The sequence below is a fragment of the Sprattus sprattus genome, assembly GCF_963457725.1.
Source record: "Sprattus sprattus genome assembly, chromosome: 7".
Classification (NCBI taxonomy): Eukaryota; Metazoa; Chordata; class Actinopteri; order Clupeiformes; family Clupeidae; genus Sprattus; species Sprattus sprattus.
Window position 1 is genome coordinate 20,522,611 of NC_137926.1, and position 18,465 is coordinate 20,541,075.

The window sequence follows — 18,465 nt, forward strand, 5'->3', positions numbered from 1 at the left end:
TCAAAGCAGGGGGGTGGACGGACAGAAAGATAGAGAGACAAAGACGGGTGGGGAAACATAAAGAGAAAAGAGGAATCTCTGGCTCAGATGTTGGATAGCTGGTATGATACACAAATTCTCCAGTGTTGCTGTAATGGATAAATTACCAAAAAAACTACGGAACGTGTCTGTATCTGTGGTTCTGAGGGTCCGCAGAGGATTGAGGAATGTAAGTTAATCTTACTGTAAACCAATCTACGGTGAAAGCTAACAATGACACACCACATCACTGTCCACATTTAAGCAATCCCATTGTACCCTGGCCTGGAGTCACAATCTATAAATCATCACTCCCTGGACAAACTTCAGAATTTTTAGAAACTTTAGAAAGGCCAGAATACTTCTGTTAAATGTTATATTGACAAAGCAGGATTAGAAATGTTTGAAAGGCTACAAAAATGTCCTGCTGCATTGAAGGTTCCCATGAGTACGGCGCCCTCAATAGCTCTTGTTGTGTTCCGTAATAACACTTTAAGTCTGAACCTCATAAACAAGAGTCAGGAGGGTGGATCTGTAGATCTGAAGTTTAATGCTGTCATCCCGTCCAACAATGGAGGTGGTTCATGAAGCATCTCGGTGTGTGTCTGCTGTGCATGCACTTTTAAAGGCACCTACTCCTCCTATAATTTTGTGTGAGGCAGTTGCTGTGGCCAATCAGAATATTCTGCTCACTTGTTGCCCGGGAACATTCCAAGATAATTGTGGCGAGACTCTTTTTACAACGTTTTTTTTTGGAAGGTACTTGACAGTGAGCATCCGTCTCCCCCACGCAGAGGCCCCTCAGATACTGACTGTCCTTGACCGTCAGCACCTACTGAAACATGCAGTTCTGCATGTAGAGCTTCTCTTTCCTCTCAAGGACCTTACTTGAGACTCATCTCTGCAGAGTTGCTCCGTGTTCACCACAACCACTGTATAACAATCAGGGGAGAAAGGCCTTGGTAACAGAGATGACTTATCACCAGACTGTGCTGAGGTGGGAGAAACTTCTAGAAGGACAGCCATCACTGCAATACTCTCTGAATGCACTGTTATTCTGTACAGTGCATTGTGCTTTGCACTCAGGACCTATTAACTAACACATTTCTTCTTGTAAACATGTTAAAGCCCTTAGTCTCAATACTCTTAAAATGCTGTCTTACTACCTTCCCTCCCTTAAACGAGAGAAGGAAGGACTGTTCGAATTCCTTTATTTTTTTTCTTCAGGGTTATAAGATACCTTAAAATACATAACGGTCATTTTTCAAGGTACCACCGATGTAGCCTTGATGGTATCTATTACCCACAAACCTGTGCGCCACAACCCTCCCGCAACGGCAAATTGTAAACAAAGGTGGCGGAGCAAACTCCACTGACGGTCGTGTTTTGTATGTAAATGTGCATTTTTCTGCGTTTTCGCGCTGAGATTTTTCAAAAGTTACAGAGAAATAGACACGGCACTATCCGATTACACTGTTATTGTAACCAGCAATAATTGTTGATGGGATTTGCGAGGCGTCAGTCAGCCAACTTTCTAACATTAGTACATTAGCCTAAGTAAGCTATGTAAGTAAGCTACGTTTTTTCAGCATACCAACGTCACATGTTATGGTTCATGCTATCTTAAAAGAACGTTCGTAAACAACGTTTTTTTTTATATATCTTAACCCTTAAAAATATCTCGCGCAAGACAGCTGTCTTGACGAGACACCAAGGTAGGAAGACAGCGATCTTACTTTTAAGAGTATTCGACCACAGCCTCAGTTGTCACAGACCTTAAGTAATATTGATTGCTGCAGTGGGTGCTTTAGTCATTTACTTTATGCTTTATTCACTATTGTATGTATTATGTTAAAAGAACCATTTTGTCAAGTGTTTCCAGGTCATTGAAAGTCTCCTCCTGCCTCATAAGGGGCCGATCACACAGGACGCGACTTTTAAAAGCGCGTCGCTAGCAAAACCATTGTTTTCCTATGGTACGGCGCGCCTTTCATGTGCGCCTTTTAAACGCCGCGCCTCGCGCCTTTCTGGCGGTTTAAAGGCGCGCCTAAAAGTTACAATATTCTCAACTTTAAGCGCAAGGCGCGGAGGCGCATATTTTAGCAGTTTATAACTATGAGGAATTGTACAACTCCAGATGTAAGAATTATTCGAATTCTATACGGCGGACACATGCGTGGACCTGCGTGAGCAACCAATTGGCCGTCTCTACACTATGCCTTTTATAAATGCCTTTAAAACAAATAGGCTAGCATGCTAGCTAACTGTAGGCACCACTCCACAGGCGCATAGGCGCTTTTCCCCAGGAGCATCTTGCCAACGCGCTTTCGATGCGACTGCGCTTATAAAAGTCGCGTCCTGTGTGATCGGCCCCTAACATAATACTTACAGCCTATGTGCCACCAGGCACAATCCCAAGCTTAAAGCATTCATCACATCATGTGTAAAAACACTAACCTTTTCCAATGGATACCTTGCATTTGTTTCCCAGTTCAGTTATTCTGATGACCTCATACTGACAATAAAATGGTTGTCTCATTACCCCTCTTCAGAGTCTCTCTGTCTCATGCGGGGTTTAATGGTGTTTATTTTGGGCCTGCAGGAAGCAAGACCCTCATGCCCCACTCTCTCTCTCTCTTTCTCTCTCTCTCTCTCTCTCTCTCTCTCTCTTTCTCTCTTTCTCTCTCTTTCTCTTTCTCTCTCTTTCTATCCCTCTTTGTCTCTCTCTCTCTCTCTCTCTCTTTCTCTAGCCCTTTCTGCCTGTTGGTCTTGGACCTGAGTGGCTATCCACAGATGCTGTTGATTAATGGTGTTGACTGAGCGGCTCCAGCTGATGCGTTGGTTCTCGGAAATGCTCAAACTGCGCTGCAACATGTTTGGATTGCCCCTGCCGTTTGAGGCTTCCAGGGAGAAAAATGCAGGCACATCTCTGTTTGCGTCACTTGATCCCATCTCGCTTCTGACTCATCTGGCAGACCAGTGCAAAAGTGTATGCAACCAATGCAGTGCATCCAAAGCACGCAGCCTATGCTAGCGTGCTAAGCTATCTGCGGTGTTTGACGGCAGACAATTGTGAGCTTCCAGAGCATCTATCCAGGCACATTGTGAGCTTCAGGCCACAGCGTCCTACCGCACTTGTCTCAAGCTAATGAGACGTCTCCTGACACGTCTATTAGGTGCATGTCTTGGGTGAGTTGCACTGCCACCCACTCACTGCAGGAAGGTCGGGCTGCATCAGTCAGGATGCAGCAGCACTCTTGGACAGGAAGCTGTTAAGTGCTCTTGAAGGATGCGGCGCTGTCTGTGGTTGGCTGCCGACAGGACTCAATCAATGAATTCAGCATCCACCAAGGAGAAATTAAATACGATTTCCTTTTCAATCTACCTTTTTATTCCCTCTCTCTCTCTATCTCTCTCTCTCTCTCTCTCTCTCTCTCTCTCTCTCGCGCGCGCTCTTGCTCTTTGTCTATCTCTTTGTCTCTGTCTGTCTCAATTTCGCAGTGCCACTCACTCACTCTCCTTCCACAAACAAAAACAAAAATGAAAGACATAAACTCTCTCATTCTCTCTCTCCCTCTCCCTCTCCCTCTCACCCTCTGTCTGTCTTTCTTTCCACTCTCCCTTTGTGCTTTTTTGCTACTCTAAAAGATTGTCTCAGAACCTAGACAGGGACCTACAAAAACGCATTTGTTGGCCTGGAACATTTATTCTGAACGTAACAGTCACTCTGTTAGCTTGACAATAATTCAGGACAATTTGTTTGGAACTAGAAGGAGGGTCAATAAATGTTCTTCTGCATTTACGTAAATTTACTAATTCTCTATGATAGTCGTTTTTTTTAGGAAATTGTTATTCAAGTTTATCCATGTACATAACATGGGAAGAGTGTGTCAAAGTGGCTCTGCTATCATCCTGCTAGAGCTGGCCAGGTGCCAATGGGATCTATCTTAGGGGAGAAGCTAAATTTGAATCTGGTGCACACAGCTCTAATCAACAGCATAAAAACAACCATTAACTCTGCTTCTGTCTGCCTCTCAACACATCCCACTCCCACGAGAGGGGACTTAGAGCACGACCAGTGAGGGAGCAGCGGGCAAGCACCTCCCAATGCTCTCTCCCTCCCTCTCTCTCTCTCCCTCCCTCTATCTCCCTCCCCTCTCTCTCCCTCTCTCTCTCTCCCTGTCTCTCTGTATATCTCTCTCTCTATCTGTCTTTTTTTTCTTCCTCTCTCACATACAGACACACACACACACACACACACACACACACACACACACACACACACACACACACACACACACACACACACACACACACACACACACACACACACACACACACAGAGACATGCATGTACACCACTCTGCCCCAAGAAAACATTAGCACCACTCTTGAGTCCACTCCCCTGCTCTAGAGTCACTGCACAAACAAGTCCTCGAACGACAGGAGACCTCGTGCACTGGAACCACAACATGCCTGAGAACACACACACACACACACACACACACACACACACGCACACACACACGTACTCATACAGACACATAAACACCCACCCTTGACATAACATACAAAAACAGACAAGGTTCAGCTAAGGAATAACAGAAACCCATCCCCTGTCTGCCCTCCAGTTCACTATAGGTCAAAAAACAACAACACATTTCACATTGAACTTTTTCCACGTCTTTCTCACTGAGACTGATACTATCTCATAAACCTTGCTGATGAGAAAAGGGGGTTGTGGTCAACTTTCCCAGACAGAGCATTAGTGTGTTTTGATGGATGATTACACATGTTGTAAACCACCTGTGAACTGGCTCCAGCTGACACTTTGATATAGCCTGATAAAGCAGTCTTCACCATGGCCAATCTGCTGTGCAAGTTTAAACACGATACTCTCTCAGATGCTCGCTCTGAAAGTGTATTGGTAATACGCCACGATAGAGGGCTGCATTCCCCCCCCCCCCCCCCCCCCACCCTTTGCATATGAAGAAGTCAGTTCAGCAAGGCATTCATTCTGTGCCTTTAAAGCAAGAATGTTTAAAAACCTTGTGATACAATGTACATGTACATGATGGCTGTCACAGAATTACATCTGTTATCAGTTATGGACTTTAGCCACTCCACAAAGGCACAAAAAAAGAGAGCCATACAATGTTTGTGATGGGTGACAGTCAAAACACTGGGGTTTTGCAGGCATGCAGCCACACAACATACTGTCACTGGACGACATGCAGTCTCACATGGCACTGAACAAACACTGAACACGTAAAAACAGCAGGGTTAAAGAAACCACACATTCTAATGGCACCCTGAGTGACAACAAACTGTGTTAACTCCCTCTGCCTGCAATGTTCCTTTAATGGCAAGTGAGTTGTAAGAGGCGGGGTGGGGGAAGACTAGGCGAAAGAGAACCCCTATTGGCTGTAATTAAAGGCCTGTCGTCCATGGTTTCTGAGGGCAAGGGCCTCTGGACGACCCTGAATGGTGCTTGTGGGGGTGGAGTGGGGTGGGGGGGGGGAGGCCATCTGCTCCTTCTCGCGGTTCATTAGCCATGTTTCTGGGTACAGGCAGTGTGCCCTGACATCAACAGGTACAAAAGGACTTTGTCCACACCAGTGTGAAGATAGATGTCACATTATTTTTGTTTTAATCCGCTAAGACGAGGGCAACACCTTCCTCTGTCCACAGCTTTATCATTTAAACCTGAAGTAGGGGTAACATTGAATCTTTAATGTGCGCTGGGACTGAATGCTGGGACTAAATGCTGAATAAATGTTTGTTGATACAAGTTTGCTGGTTGTTGTGTTGTGGTAATGAACTGGCTACTTGGTTTTACTCTCTTACCTTCCCAGAAGCCCGTAGGTGTACTGTGAGTCTGCCAGCAGTAACGCGATCTCTTCCTTCCTCATTGATATTGCACACTCCTCCAATGCCTGAGACAAAGTAGGGGGCAGAAGTCCATAATGTCACACTGGGTTTAAAGTGCAAAACCTAGTTCATGGTGTGAACATTTTTAAAAATCTATAAAGCTAGGGTTAACTACATTCCTGAACATTCTGTGCATACAGATTCTTTACTGTAAGTGTTTTCATTTTTTTTTTTTTTTTTTACAAAAGTGTTTACATTTCCCTGCACAACATGCAACGATTTAAATTATATATACGGAACGCAGTGGAATCTTGGGAAACACTGTACTTTTTAATGCCCCTGATACCAGAAAATCACTTGAAAAAGTACCACTTCCACTCTCAATTAATTACACTGATAGTGTGTCATTAAACTCACATTGCAGTAATTGCAGTGCCATTTTAAGACCATAACCTCTCTGGTTTTAAAAAACTGAAAGTTAACCAAAATAAGTAAAACAAAGCACTAGACAGCATTCAATGGCCTTGCCTAAGAGCATATAAATAGCATTATTTTCAAGCTGCCTTCCTATTATGTGTTGCTACTCTATCCTGGGATATGTGTGTCACTTGTGGTTATGTTACTCTCAGCTCACAACATCCCCAACGGATGATCTAACAGTGAGCAGGTGTACTGATGGCGCACAGGTACACCTGCCCCCGCCATACCCTACCTTACCCTACCACACCACACCACGCCCCACACAAACCCTGTCCTAGCTCAGGTGCTGCTGCAGTTGCCTGCAGTTACTCACTTGGTTAACGTCCCCTTCTCCAATGACGAACACCAGCTTGGTGTCCTTCTCCACCACCATGCGATCCTCCAGGACCCCCTGCATTTTGAGGGTCACCTGCTGGCCCCAGGCTGGGCCCTGAGCCTCGGGTGGACCAGGCTCCTGTACCTTCTTCCTCAGCAGGCGGTCATCTATTCATGGCAAACAGGCAGGGGCAGCATTGGGTGGTGTGGGGGAGGAATAGGAGGAGAAGGAGGGGGTTAATCTACTTGTTGTTGATGAACAGACCCTTGGGTTTCTCGGTAAAGAGAGGCCTTCTTAGCAGCAGGGAGAATAGGCAGGTGCTCTCTCTGTCTCTCTCTCTGCAAACATGCGTGTCAGCTTACCGCAAACGCACTCAACAAGTCTGGTTAGCATCTTGAGTTGGGACAGCTTGTTTGTGTGATATGTTGTTTTTCTCTCTCTTTTGTTTGTCTTTGTTTTGGATTTTGTTCATTATTTGTCACTTACCTTACTATTTTACCTCAAAACCTCATTTGATGTCATTGTGGCTCATGGATTATTAACAATATTACATTTAATGTACCTGTACATGGCTTGCATGTTTTGTTAATAAAGTCTGTGTATTTAATCATTATAGATAATGAGATGCCTCAACCACCTCTTACATGGGAAAATGGAAAATGAGATTCCTTGTCCACCTATTACATGTAAAAAAAAAAAAAAAAAACAGTTCACTTTATTCCAGTGATATTTAGCACTAACTCTCAAAACCTGCCTACCTGTAATGTTAATCCAGTCTTCGGCCATGAACAGCTCCTCAAAGCTGGAGGATGTCCATTCCTCAGTCTCGTAGTCGGGAAACAAACTCTCCACTGAGCTATCTCTCTTTTCCTCTTGTTCTGAATCCTCTGGTTCCCTAAACCGCACCGTCTTCATGAAGCTGGATGTCTTCCTCATCTTCAGCCGCTCCTCCGAAGGAACCTCCTCACTCTCACTTTCCTCCATGCCTCCACCATCTTGTTCTTCCATGTTGTCATCCACTCCTTCCTGGGCCTGTTCTTCCATTTCTCCCTCATCCTCTTCCTGTTCCCCCTCGCCTTGGTTCTCTACTTCTTTTCCTTCCAGTGTGTCCACCTGCTCTGCTGACACCATCTCTGTCCACACCTCCTCCTCCTGACTCGGGTGTGTGTCTCCCTGCTGTGGCTCTTCCAGAGGAGCCTCTTCGCCGGGACTCTCTGCCCAGTCAAGGTCCAGGGAGGGCTCTGTTGGTGTGGACTTCTCAGAGGAGTCCATTCCCTTTGCCTCCATTACCTCTTCCGGTTCAGGTTCCATTTCATGACACGGAGCCAGGGACTCCATCTATGGAGACTCCCAGTAGCACACTGGCCGAGCTATGCTGCTCTCCACAGCTGACCGTTGGAAGTGACTGTTGGACGAACTGTCTGACCGGACTGTAGGATAAACCAGCTGACCCGATAAGATAGTGACGCAAAGACCCAGCCTAGTGCTGTCTAAACCCCTGCATCCACATGGACTGTAACAGAGTTGAACTCCAAGCACATCGCCAACGCGCACGAATCCCAGCTATGCTGATTGTGAAGTCGCAGGGTTGATGCGTAGGTTAATCCAGGTTTGCGGACTGCCGGTGAACAGACTGTCACACGTTTCAGTTTCTGTTATCCCTTCATCCTTGGACTAAGACCACATGTGTGACAGAAACAGAAAGTGTTGAGAAATGGTCAATGTATGAAAACTATGCTGCGAAGCGATCTCCGTCAGCGAGGTTGTGCAGTGGTAATCTGTGGGATTAGAAGAGCAAAATCTAATCTGCTAGAATGTCTCTAAGCTTCTTAATGACTTCAGTGCGCAGGTCTATGATGCCGTTTCCATGAGCACCACCCACCAATAGGATCTAAGAGCTTGGCTGTCCTCTGGACCTGCTTTTTCCAGTTGAGTTTAAGAGTGATTTCATTTGTCATTTTCTCACTTCTTACATTGTGAGGAAAGGGTTAGTAGGTGAGAGGTTGTCTACCACAATGTGTCCGAATGACAAGGTAATTTACAATATAATATATTTAGTGTTCGATTACTTAACTAAATGTATTGAGTTAATTTTGTTATATTTTTAAGTGTTTCTTGTGTACCCACAATGTTGTAATATAAAGATGTAATTAATTAACAACTTTATATAAAGATTTATTGTGACATTGTGCAGCAAAATAAGAACCAGAAGGATCGGAAAAAAAGAACCACAAGCCTACGTTAACAACTGGAATACAGACACAACACAGCACAACAGAACACATGTGGAGACCGGTTTTTCCAGGTTATGCGGAAACTGTCGATGAGCAACTGTGTGTTACAAGACAAGACAGGTCGTTGTCCCAGCCTGTGCGCAGGTTGCCTCAGAGCAGCCAAAGGCAGGCTAATAAGCATAATGAACAATACATTATTGTTGGTTTAAACTTTCCCAGTCATATTCACCATAAAGACAATATTTCGTCTGTATGACTGCTGAATATTAAACACGTCATTGTGTGGATTTATGTTATAATTACGTATTTAACGTATTATTACAGTTCTGGCCATACAGGAAGTTTAAATTCATGTGACACTGGCGAAATGTTTTTACCTGGACCTTGGTGAAAAAATAGAGCTTTTCTTCAGTTGGGAAACCTTGTAGAGTTTTAGTGCAAAACCACGTGATTCCAATAGGCCGTGAAAGTGGTTGCCCTAAAGCCCCTTTAAAGAGTCTGTTGAAGTAAGCCGTCATGTTAAATTGAAAGCGATGAGCGACATACTGGACACAGTAATCATCTTTTTCACTTTTAAAATTGCTGATCCCCACTCTTGCCACAACTAGCAAAGCCAGCAGCAGCAATCCACTCTGATTCCTCCAGGATCTTCTGAAATGTTTGCCCCCCTTCCCTCTTGATCCATAAAGACCCTTCATTGATGATGGTTATGACATATCATTGCAATTGCCTGCCAAATGACAAGACCAAAGAACATCCTTTCATCTATACTGTAAACATTCATAAATGTAACATTCAGAATCTGTCATCAAGTATTTATTTAAACTATTTGCATGTTTTACCTACAGAAGCAACACGTCTTTCCAGCAGGTGAAACCATAGCATTCCTGACATAAGAACAGAAATCCCAGTTTAACCCCCCTTGACCTGTATTGTGAACATACCCTCCCCCACATCCTTAGCTTCCATTGTAAATACAAGATGGCTAATTTCAGGAATGAAGATGGAATGGATGTCTGTACTTTATCTCAAGCAACTAGCATCAAGTGAATCTATATTCCGAGGTGTTAGGACATTCCTTTGTTTTACAGTCTGCAGATGAAACCCATGGATCTCAGAAGGCCATATGGCAACCGCACCAGCTCCATTAGAGACTATGAGAAAGCTCCTTAATCCACGGGCCAAGCACCTTGTCTGCTAAGGATTAAGGCTGTCTCTAATTAACCTAAATTCTCAGTTTTTTTTTTATTACTGCCCATTTCACCTCATCTGTTTGTGTGCTTATGAAGGTGAGGGGGATATCCAGACCAGATGTGCTTTCTTTATCTTTTTGCATATTTATTTTTATTTTTTGTTATTTCTTCCTCTTTTCCATAATGCTCCCTAATCTCCGAATTTATGGCGTGACTGCTTTAGCAATACATTTGAGTCCAGATAACTATATTTGCTCAGTGTGTAATCTGCTGCATATTATCCACAGCACTGTTTTTCTTCCTCCGGAGACTGAATGTGAAATTATGGATCCACTTTGTTGATATGAATTTCGGAGAATCAAACCATTTATTTATACAGAAAAATCATTGCTCTCTTTTTCCATTTATTTACTTTTTTTGTTCTCTCACAATGATGTAGCAGTCCTTTCATGTCATTGTCCATAATGGTTTGTGGAGTGTTTCTTCTTTATCAGTAAACTACAAAATGGAGGTGGTGTGTGCTCCAGAAGGCCAATCCTCAGAAGGTCACACAGGTGATGGGGTTATATGGGATGGATATAATTATGTGGGGAGACACTAGACAAATTATTATTTTGGAATGCAGTACCCCAATATATCTTAATCTGGAATCCAGTATCAAGTTACATTGAATACCAAAATACCATAAAGAAACATGTTACAATAAACCAGGTATTCCATGGAACTGAAATTCTTTCCCCTTCTTTGGTGGTGAAGAATGGAACACTCAATCCAACAATCCACGTCATATGGTTCTTCTGACTAAAAAATGAAAAGAGTTACATACAGTATATGACCCAGACCTGTGTTCAGTTGTGCTGTGACAGACATATCAATGTTGCTCAGACAAACATTTTTGGACCACTATAAATGAGAGTGTATCACGGAGATAACATTCAGATAATGTGTATGTGAACTGCAGATTATGAAATGACAGGAACCTCTTATTCGAGATAATTGGGTAATTTTACGCACATGTAATGAATTTTATAGCACAGCATGTATACTGTGGCAACATGGGAGTTTTATTTTTTCAATATTGCCTTAGCAATATTGATTGTGTGAGTGTGTATTATGTAGGGCCTAGGTGTGTGTGTGTGTGTGTGTGTGTGTGTGTGTGTGTGTGTGTGTGTGTGTGTGTGTGTGTGTGTGTGTGTGTGTGTGTGTGCGCGCGCGCGTGTGTGTGCGTGTGTGTGTCTTTGTGACGTGTGAGAATTATCTCCGCCCAGACCCGTGTGACGTTTCAATGAGAATGTCGCCAGTTGAGCTCAGTTCTAGACATGGCAGCGCTGAGACAGGAGCATCGGTATGGACTCTCCTGTGGAAAAAATAACAAAAACATTCCCAATAAGACTATTTATCACGTGAAACTAACCGACACTGCCATTAAGACACTGGAAGCATACCAAACTCTCAAGGTAATGTTTTTAGAAATGTTTATGTTGAAAGCTTTCGCTGGTGATAGTGATTGTTTTATAATAACGTCTGAGTATGGTCTTAAAAGAACAGAGGCACAATTAAGTGAAAAAAGTTGCTACAACTTCAGAAAGTGTCCATATGCGTGTTGGTTCTGATTATGGGAAATATATTCGTCTGCGAAAAAAGGCAATGATAGACCACAGTTGGCGACGTCTGTCTCTTAACTCATCTTTCATGATGGCAATTAGTCCTTCGTAAGAAGCAGACTCCTCTCTGTGCTTTATGACTTCTTGTAAATATAACTGATAATATATGAATTCGCAGCATTTGATCGAATAGGTGTATTTGTCGTTATAAGTTGAATTGTTAGGTTCCACGTACCTGTATTTGGTTATAACTGTATTTCAATCCACATCAAACTTTACTCGCTCTGATACAGCCTGGCATATGTTTTGGGAATGTAAAGATAATACAAACGAGGACATTTTCATATTCATCTTATTGGCAAAAGTAAGGTGTTAAGCCTATCAGCTACCTTTTTAGTGTCGTGTCGACTTGCGCAAATTATGGTAAAGGGATCATACGGTCTGAGAGGGGCTCAAGGTTTGATTGAAGTAATAATGCTATGCCGTGAATTTCTTTTACAACAATATATTCTTTCATACTATGCAACGTAAACTAAGTAACAGAATACCTTATCTGCTTGTTGAAATAGAAACCCACAGTCTATAGTTTCATTTGAATTAATTGTTTATCAAAACGACTCACTGGTCTATAGTCCACCGCTTACGTAGGACTCGTCGATATCGCTTGAATGAAACTATTATTCGAGACAGGTTGACCAAACTATTACGGTGTTTCCGTTGCCTGCCATTTATTTGCATAATTACGTACGTGTAGAGTTTAAAGGGGTGATATCTCTATGGTCGAGAAGGTTGCTGGCTGCTCACTATAGTTTAACCATGTTGTCATATTTTGTCAGCTGCATTTTGAATGTAAACTGTCTGCCACAATTCGTTTGACATGATGTTCTCTAGCCTGTGATTATTGCGTTTGGCTGTGGGTCATTTAAGTTCATTTACTTTCGCCACTATAAAAATTACTCAATATAATGAGCCTGGACAGGGTGGATGGTCAGTTTCACCCCTAACCTCAGCGTTTTAGCTCAGTGGCTGGAGTTTTTTGTTGATGTACTTTTTGCATTTTCCCTTTGTAAACATTCCTTAACTCGCTCGAACGCACCGCTCATTGGTCTATCAGGCTGTGCGATAGCCTATGTCTTGTTTGATCCAATCAGTAGGTAAACCATCGCAACTTCCTCAAGTTTGAGGAGACTAGGAATGTTTAACTGATAGTTTTACAAGTGACTGTAGCCCAGTCAGTACCTCATAATATACTGCTGGAATTTAAACGTTTTGGAAGCTACATTTAGAAAAGTTTGAGAAAATGGACACTCCCTTCTGATTAGAAATATACACAGGGAACTGCATTTCTTATTTAAATGAATATGCTCCTACCACACATTTATATGTAGCCAAACTGAGTTGTTAATGGGAAGGAAAGACTACCTGTTTGTAAACCAGCTGTATTCAGCACGTGGCTTGCTCTCATTTAACCTTCTGTGAAGCTTTTAGTCTTTCAGCTCACTGAGTAGAAACATAGTGAAGGCAAACCCTATTAATTGTGTTTATCCTGTAATCCTTACAAATGAAAACAAACAACCTGTCTCTTAATAAGGCACATGAGCTTCATAGAGCAAGGGCAAATTGGAAGAGCAACACTGAGCCTCTCCCTGAAGCATCTATAATAGATAAACAGGACTGTTGACCATGGTTACAGCTGGAACTTGTAGATACTGACACATTTCTTTTGAACCTACATTGTGGCCTGTGGCATTCATGTTTTTATATTAAGATACACATTTTAAATACATATTGCAGACTGTTTTTTCACATAACCCATAGGCCTATGCACTTCATTGTATAGTTTATCAATATATCCAATTGAATAGGACAATAGCTTTTTACAACAGACTCCTTAGGAGACATTTAATTTACCGTTTTACCTCACTGTCCTATCACTTTCTGATGAGAAATCAGCAGGAAAAAAAAGGCATTAGGACGCTGAAAGCTTTTTTTTTGTGAGTGATGAGGCACTTCCCTTGACAGTCTTCCAATCTCTCCCTCTACCTCCCATCCCCCATTTTAAAGACACACACACACACACACACAAACACAAATTTGATTGACTTAAGTAAGGTTTCTGAAGTGTGAGATGTATTAATTAGATGCATTCCACAGAAGATTAGTGGAGAAACAGAGCCTTGATCTGTAGAGTCCAGTGACACACATGCATTCAGAAAGAGCCCAGTGAGAACCAGTTTCTCCTCCAGTCCACACACATTACCGCTAGCCAGCACTCACCTCACCCCAAGCTAGAAATGTGAAACTGCCTTTGCTCTGAGACGTGACCCATAGGAAGGCAAGGTTTTCACTGCAGGTTCTAGGTAATAAATACTGGTTGTGGTAATACTTACCTCACATGGGCAAACAAATGGCATAAAGCTGTATCATGGAAGACGGGACTAAACCTAAACGTGCACTGTGTTGTTATTTCATACCTTCATGTTAATCACTCCTCTAATGTCTTTGTTCTGCCGTGTGTTCAGCAGTGTTATCAGTAACTCTGTTTAAGAAATCCATAATGTATCTTTCCTATACTGTCCAGGCCTGGTGTACGTCATGATAAACAGTGTCTCTCTTTTCTCTTTCTGTCTCCAGGGATCCTTACCAAATCAGCCAGCAATTTGCTTCAAGGGGAACCAGGGGGTAAGATGAATGTGTTTTTGCTCACCCCTTCCAGACATTGGGCTCTAGAGATGAAATGCTTTAATTAGTCATGATTGTTGAGCCATACAAGAACCCAGGCAAGATTTTGAGCAGCATCTTCTGAGTTTCAATTTTTTATGACGTCTTAAATCATACGGCTACATAGGGGTGACGGTTGCATCAAGTGACACCACCCTTAAGGATTGCAGCGTTGGTTTTGAAACACATTGACTGCAAGAGTGGAGCAGCATGGAAATGTATAAGCCTGTTTGAGATAAGCAAGCCGTGTGTGTCATGTGTCATTAACAGGCTATCCATTTTCTTAGTATATTCTGTCTGTGATTTTCCATGTGCCATCCTTTTGTATGACATTAAGGAAGGCATAGCTATGTCATATTCCTTGCTTCCACATCCATATACACATGCTAACGTTGGCATTAGTTTTTTTTTATACCTTGGCTGGAGCAGTGTGTGGTCAGTCCATATATAACTTGGTAGTGCGAGTTAGAAAGAGAGGGAGAGAGAAAACATTCCTCTGAGACGACTGCAGAGAAAGATGCCTGTGTCTAAACGGATTAGCACGTTCAGCTGTAGCCTCCTCCCCGTCACTGCCAGCTAGCCTAGCGTACATTTAACACATAATTGGGCCTGTCTAAAAGGAGCGGGTCTAATCCCCAGCAAGAGCCGATTGCATTGAGGAAAGTGACTTTGCTCTGTACACAAACGCCGGACTGTGCGCTGGGGCACGGGCCCTGGGAGCCTCCGAGTGGTACTCTATACCCCCAGGCTGCTAGCCAGGTTACTGGGTCAGCCCAGCAACTGGGAAGGCTTTGTTTCCACAGAGGGGTGGAGGTGGGGAGCCGGTGAACCCCAGGGAGCCCAGAGCCTCCGTGCCTGTTGTCTCTGTGCAGACATGAAAGACGTGCGACAAGGAGGGGGGTAGCCATAAGAACGTTCCTTCTCTCTCTCTCTCTCTCGCTCTCTCTCTTTCTGTCTCTCTCTCTTTCTCGTTCTCTCACTCAGTTTCGCTGCTTGCAGATTCAAAATAGCACCATTGCCAAAGTAATCTGACATACTGAACCTTTTGCACGCATTGTCAGCATTTTTTGTATGTTGATCCAACCTTTTATATATTTGCAATTAAATGTTTAAATTTTCCAAATGAGATCTGCGTGATTATATCTCTGTTTGGTGCATTGCATATTCAAATTGGATGTGGTGAATATGTGCGTTAGCTTCCCCCTTCTCTGACAATAGGCTGTCGCCTTAATGAGGTATGTGAGCCGTTACAGGAGGGGGTCAGATTAAGCTGTTACTGTGAGGGAGGGGGTAGAGAGTGTGTGTGTGTGTGTGTGTGTGTGTGTGTGTGTGTGTGTGTGTGTGTGTGTGTGTGTGTGTGTGTGCGCGTGTGTGCGTGAGTGTATGTGTTTGATGGGGGGATGTACGTTAGGGACTTCCATAATGACTGTGGAAATGGTGGTGTTCTCCATCTTTGGTAAAGACTGTGACCATGCCAGCATTCTAGAGATGATACAATAGAAGCACCTCACATACCAAACAAAGTCCCTGATTTTTTCTCTCTGGTGGTGGAATATCGGCAGCAGATATTGTTAACCGTTTGCCAACAGTTGGTGATCTGGGGAGAGGGTCTCTTTGATGAAGCTGACTCCAGACTGGCTATTAGAAATGCAAATTCAAACAGACACTGTAGCAAAAACAAGTGGTCCTCTCTCAGTTGTTCATGAGTGGCTCCACGCTTCCGGAAGTTTCACATGAAGTGACAGTCTGTTTAATATGCTCTCAGGGGTGTCCCTGTCTATCCTGGGAAGGCTCCACTAACATAGGGCTGGACTGTTTCCAGTGTTTTGAAATTGAAGAGGTGAATCACGGGGTGCTTTGGGAACTGTCATAAATGGACACTGGAAAGTTCCCTTTTAAGGAATAAAAGTAGTCTTCACACTATGTTGTAGTTCCGAAATGCACTGTAAATTATTGACAGGTGAATAGTATTTTGATCCACCAGGGATGTACAGTATGCTTTAGATGTTCTTGATGCGCTTGATGAAGGGACTATGTAGCAGAAAAGGTCTCCTCGTGCTTGGAATGTCCTGAATCCTCAAACGGTGTAATGTTGGCATGAGGGGAGAAAAGTGCAAAGGTCAGTAAGGGGGAGTGATAGAACGAAGAAGAAACAAATCATGGCTATTGAAGTCTTAATTCAGGAAGGTGTTTTTTTCTTATATAAAAAAGGAAGGCCAGAGAGACGATGATAAATCGTCTACAGTGGTGGGAGAAGAGTAATCCCCATAATACCACCAAGGATAGACGGAAAAAATTAAGAGAAAAAAAAAGGATGATGCAACTGTAGAGTAACAAAACCGTATAAAAACAGAGGTAGGGTATGCAAAATAATTCCTTTCATACTGAAGGGAGGGGAAAAAGAATTCCAGATCCTGCAGGTTTTATGGAATTTGGATTGCTTTGAAATTCTCACCAGGGATTGGGGACTGTATCCCGTTTTAGTTGGGGTGCTCCAAGGCTGGAATTTCACATGTTAGTGCCCATTTTCTTTTGGTGCTGGCAAAGCTGTCTGTTTTACTGGAAACACTTGCCCTTAGGCCCTAATTATCCAGTATCCACTTCTGCAGACATCTGCTTTTCAAAAGCCATCAACAAAGCAATTTCTCACTCCCCTTTGACCAGCCATTGGAGGTTTATAACTAACTGGGTTTGTGGGCTGAGAAGGTTTTTTAAAATAAAATCTGATGGGCTGATACTGGTTGGCAGATCTTGTGCTGTCATTGAGGTTGCTCACTTTGTCAGAGATGTGGAAACAGTGAAGCGCTTCATCATCGTCCCACTGAGTCCCATAAATTAATATTTTCATGTAACGCTAGCCTGGGCTTCCACTGCTGCTTCCTCGCCTGCCTTGCCTCGGAAATCTTCATCCTGTAAATGAAGAGATTCCTGTTTGGCCGCCAGAACTTCCTCTCCTTGAAAGAAAAAAAAAAGGGTGTAAATGATCAAAAGCAAGCTATGCTAACTTAGTGCTGACTGAGAATGCATCAGATTCTCAACAATGCACAATGCACTGGCAAGGGTTGAGGCAGTACTCTGCCAGCAATAGCAGTCATCTGAACTGGGCTTTTGTGTTTATGGGATTGAGCTGCACTTGGGTGCTATAGCTTGTGTTTGTTGTATTAAAAGGCTTTCCCTATGCCTTTGGCCTATCCTAAATTATGGTTGGGGATGGTTGGTGTACAGGGAAACATAAACAAATGTTTTGTTGGGAGAGAGTTTGTGAATGGGTGGTGTGTATTGATTTTCCTCAAAGTATTTGTTGAATTTAGTGAGGGTGGCTGGTTCGTGGGAGGTAGAAAAGGGAGCATGTTCCTCTCTCTCCCTCTGTCTCTCTCTCTCTCTCTACCTATTTCTCTTTCTCTCTACCTCTTTCTCTGTTAGACTTTTTCTCTTTTTCTCGCTCTCCTTTCTCCCTCCTTCTCTCAGTTCTCACCTGTTTCTATGCTCGTCTCATTAACTTCTCATCTAACCTCGTGCCTCTGCTCAGTCTTTGGGAGTCACCAGACCTCTCAACTCACGTGTGGCTGCTTCAACCCTGCCTGGCCTCTCACTGTCACCATTGAGCAGAGCAAACAAGTGTGTGACTGTGTGTGTGTGTGTGTATTCATATATCTGTTCATCTCTGTGCCTGTGAATGTAAAGGCTAGATGATGTGTGTGTGTGTGTGTGTGTGTGTTTTCACCCGTGTGGGCCTTTGCATTTGTGTGTATATGTGTGTGTCCACCGCCATCCCCCTCCCTGTATGTGTGTGGCATTTCCCTCTAAAAGCTAATTAAAATGACAATAAGAGGAATGCGGTTGGAGAGCAGCCTGTCCCCAGTAGCAGTGCTGAGGGAGAAGTGGGGGAGAGAGAGAAGGAAGAGGGGGGGGGGGGGGTAGGCTGTCCCACGTGCGTCTGAAAGGGCACACGCCGCTCTATTCATCCAGATGTGTCAAGCTCGGCAAAAGCCAACGTCTGCCTCTCACTTCAGGGCCCCACTGGTTAG

General features: G+C 43.4%; 2 protein-coding genes across 2 annotated transcripts in view; one reads left to right on the forward strand and one right to left on the reverse strand.

The window, feature by feature from the left end:
* Positions 1 to 8,023, reverse strand: part of fkbp16 (FKBP prolyl isomerase 16) — a gene marked incomplete at both ends in the record, with an annotated part of 32,076 nt that extends 24,053 nt beyond the window's left edge. The window contains 3 exons of the mRNA XM_080842422.1: positions 5,866 to 5,954; positions 6,683 to 6,852; positions 7,444 to 8,023. Coding sequence (XP_080698548.1) covers positions 5,866 to 5,954; positions 6,683 to 6,852; positions 7,444 to 8,023 — 839 coding nt within the window. The remainder of the gene's footprint in view (positions 1 to 5,865; positions 5,955 to 6,682; positions 6,853 to 7,443) is intronic.
* Positions 8,024 to 11,403: 3,380 nt separating this feature from the next.
* The window catches only part of LOC308367847 (RNA polymerase II elongation factor ELL), a gene marked incomplete at both ends in the record, with an annotated part of 29,294 nt that continues 22,232 nt past the window's right edge, over positions 11,404 to 18,465 (forward strand). Inside the window, 3 exon segments of the mRNA XM_080841832.1 lie at positions 11,404 to 11,414; positions 11,416 to 11,569; positions 14,351 to 14,398. Of these exon segments, the coding sequence (XP_080697958.1) occupies positions 11,404 to 11,414; positions 11,416 to 11,569; positions 14,351 to 14,398 (213 nt within the window).